Below are 3,388 nucleotides of genomic sequence, written 5' to 3'. Positions count from 1 at the left end.
TGAGAAATTCCAAATTATGAGCTCATAAATCAGACACTAAAATAAGGAGAAAACACAAATAATGAGCTTTTCTTGATTAGATACAAATGACTATAAATCAATATTCATGTACAGAAACTTCTGTTTCTAGCACAACTCTTACAAAACCTCTTCAATCACAACCTTGGGCTTTTGGTTTTCCTGTCTATTGACATTCAAAGTATTCACTGCAATATTTCCAGAATCTCTTGCAGGAAGAGTATTCTTTTCAACTTCTACAAGAGCAGCCAGGGAAGTCCAAACTTCTTTCGGTTGTTCATTATTCCAACACATCAGGAAGTAGACTTTCTTTAAAGCAAATTGAAGACTCTTCCGACCATCATTTCTTATTTCTTCTCTCCTAGCTTCGTGATTTGCTATCATCTGTTTACTAGCATGTTCCCTTTTCTTGGATCTTTCACCTTTGACCACCTTTGCAGCTGCCTCAAGTAGCCTGTACAAGTCCATAAGTGCGCATACAAGGGTTGCCCTACCTAGCCTTAGAAGAGCATGCACGTCATCAAAAAGGCAAATCCCAAATCTCAATCCACCAGCATGTTTGAAGCTTGCAGAACATGATGTCTCTAAACACTTTGACAAAGCTTCACTAACAGTCTTTGGCAAAGCTACCTGACTTAATACTGCAGAAAAACTTAAACAAACCATTGCTGCATCCAGGGGATCACTTTTCCAGTCTCCATTAAAGAACCGAAGAGTAAAGCAGTAACTGTATATCACGTCAACCATATGAACAGCCAGTAAGGGTGATGGATCCGATTTAGTCAATTGCCCTACTGAAGATAAGGGATTCTCCGGACCAGCTGGTATATCACTCAGGTCATTCTCACCCAAATTTGCAACTCCTGGACTAAGAACCCTTGACATTCGATCATTTGATATGTCCAGTGACTAAATAAGTTGACATCCTTGACTGGAAAGTGAGATTGTATGTGCAGAAGGCTTACACCACCATGGTTCCCAAGGTCTTACCATGTGACTTATTTTACCTGATGCTACAGCCCGCAAGAAATATTTTCTTTCATTTGCTGATAAGTCATCCAATGACATATCATCTCCTGAAGACAACACATAAGCATTCTGACCAATTAGACATGCAATTCAATGTACAGACAAGATTGATTTATAAGCTGCAACATCTCTGGTGTAGTACCGCTAGTATGATTTCCAAACTAGGACAAAAGCACCCTCATTTATATGGTACAAAAACATTAATAAACATGCCCATGTCTTAAATGTGCCCTCCCGGTAGAAGTGAATGCTAGGGTAGAATGGCTTGTAATAATGTGTGTCACATCAATTATCTATGGTGTTTGTAGTTACATATGGACCATCTGGATGTCATCAAGGATCCGTGTCCTATAATGGTCACGCACATTGTGCTATTTCTGTTTACTGTAGGGTGTAACTTTCCATGAAGTCACCACAACCTCTCCCGAAATTACACTCCATTTTTCAAATATGTTTCTATAGCTATTTACCTGCTATTTGGAAAAAAATAAACTTCTTGACGGAAAAAACATGAGATTTGGAATAATTTAAGAACACCAATGCCTGAAAAAATCAGTCGCAAATGCCATGTATAAGATGAATGAAATATTTTGAAAGCTATGAAGATAAATGTCTTGTATTTAAGCAAAACTAATAATAATCTATTCCGTACAAAGACACTGTTGCTGCTTTCCCCAAAATAGAACTGAATCTCTAAGTTGATACCTTTCAAATAATTCATTTGTGCTAATCACTGAAGATACAGAGAAAGCAAATGCTGGTAATGGATTATAATAAATACTAGTAATTAATATGTCAAATAACTGGCGTGTATTCTGACTTTACCGTATAAAGAGTCCAGGAATGCTTTATAAACTTCTCCATTTAGCAAGTTTACTAGCCAGAAAAATTGTTCTGAGAACCAACAACTAAGAAAGTATCTTTCATTAATCACAAGCTAAAAGTCCCATTTTCCCATCAGTTGTCTAAACATATGCATTAAAATTTAAGAACACAACTAAAATGATCAAAAATATAAATTTATCCCCACAACCTGAGAAATTCCAAATTATGAGCTCATAAATCAGACACTAAAATAAGGAGAAAACACAAATAATGAGCTTTTCTTGATTAGATACAAATGACTATAAATCAATATTCATGTACAAAAACTTCTGTTTCTAGCACAACTCTTACAAAACCTCTTCAATCACAACCTTGGGCTTTTGGTTTTCCTGTCTATTAACATTCAAAGTATTCACTGCAATATTTCCAGAATCTCTTGCAGGAAGAGTATTCTTTTCAACTTCTACAAGAGCAGCCAGGGAAGTCCAAACTTCTTTCGGTTGTTCATTAGTCCAACACATCAGGAAGTAGACTTTCTTTAAAGCAAATTGAAGACTCTTCCGACCATCATTTCTTATTTCTTCTCTCCTAGCTTCGTGATTTGCTATCATCTGTTTACTAGCATGTTCCCTTTTCTTGGATCTTTCACCTTTGACCACCTTTGCAGCTGCCTCAAGTAGCCTGTACAAGTCCATAAGTGCGCATACAAGGGTTGCCCTACCTAGCCTTAGAAGAGCATGCACATCATCAAAAAGGCAAATCCCAAATCTCAATCCACCAGCATGTTTGAAGCTTGCGGAACATGATGTCTCTAAACACTTTGACAAAGCTTCACTAACAGTCTCTGGTAAAGCTACCTGACTTAATACTGCAGACAAACTTAAAAAAACCATTGCTGCATCCAGGGGATCACTTTTCCAGTCTCCATTAAAGAACCGAAGAGTAAAGCAGTAACTGTATATCACGTCAACCATATGAACAACCAGTAAGGGTGATGGATCCGATTTAGTCAATTGCCCTACTGAAGATAAGGGATTCTCCGGACCAGCTGGTATATCACTCAGGTCATTCTCACCCAAATTTGCAACTCCTGGACTAAGAACCCTTGACATTCGATCATTTGATATGTCCAGTGACTGAATAAGTTGACATCCTTGACTGGAAAGTGAGATTGTATGTGCAGAAGGCTTCAACCACCATGGTTCCCAAGGTCTTACCATGTGACTTATTTTACCTGATGCTATAGCCCGCAAGAAATATTTTCTTTCATTGGCTGATAAGTCATCCAATGACATATCATCTCCTGAAGACAACACATAAGCATTCTGACCAATTAGACATGCAATTCAATGTACAGACAAGATTGATTTATAAGCTGCAACATCTCTGGAAAGTAAAATGCTACTTTCGAATACTCGATTATAACGACAACTATTACAACATTTACTGAATGAGTGGAATTTTCCAAAAGACTAGTTTTCGAACTTTTACATGCCGAACTATCCTGAAAAGTAAA

The 3,388-nt window shown here is 37.4% G+C and overlaps 1 protein-coding gene across 1 annotated transcript; it reads right to left on the bottom strand.

The window, feature by feature from the left end:
- Positions 1-2,219: 2,219 nt before the first annotated feature.
- Positions 2,220-3,167, bottom strand: LOC149262062 (uncharacterized). The gene has a single exon (XM_089374190.1). The coding sequence runs from the start codon at positions 3,165-3,167 to the stop codon at positions 2,220-2,222; it is 948 nt and encodes a 315-aa protein (XP_089230316.1).
- Between the last annotated feature and the right edge of the window lie 221 nt (positions 3,168-3,388).

This window comes from Pinus tabuliformis, chromosome 6, assembly GCF_031772625.1.
Source record: "Pinus tabuliformis cultivar Carrire ecotype Pingquan chromosome 6, CPIR1, whole genome shotgun sequence".
Classification (NCBI taxonomy): Eukaryota; Viridiplantae; Streptophyta; class Pinopsida; order Pinales; family Pinaceae; genus Pinus; species Pinus tabuliformis.
The sequence above is the reverse complement of the archived record's forward strand: the minus strand, read 5'-3'. Positions and strand labels throughout refer to the sequence as shown.

What these genes read in the sequence shown, in the direction of transcription:
- LOC149262062 (XM_089374190.1), bottom strand. Translation starts at nt 3,167, where the DNA reads ATGTCATTGGATGACTTATCAGCCAATGAAAGAAAATATTTCTTGCGG.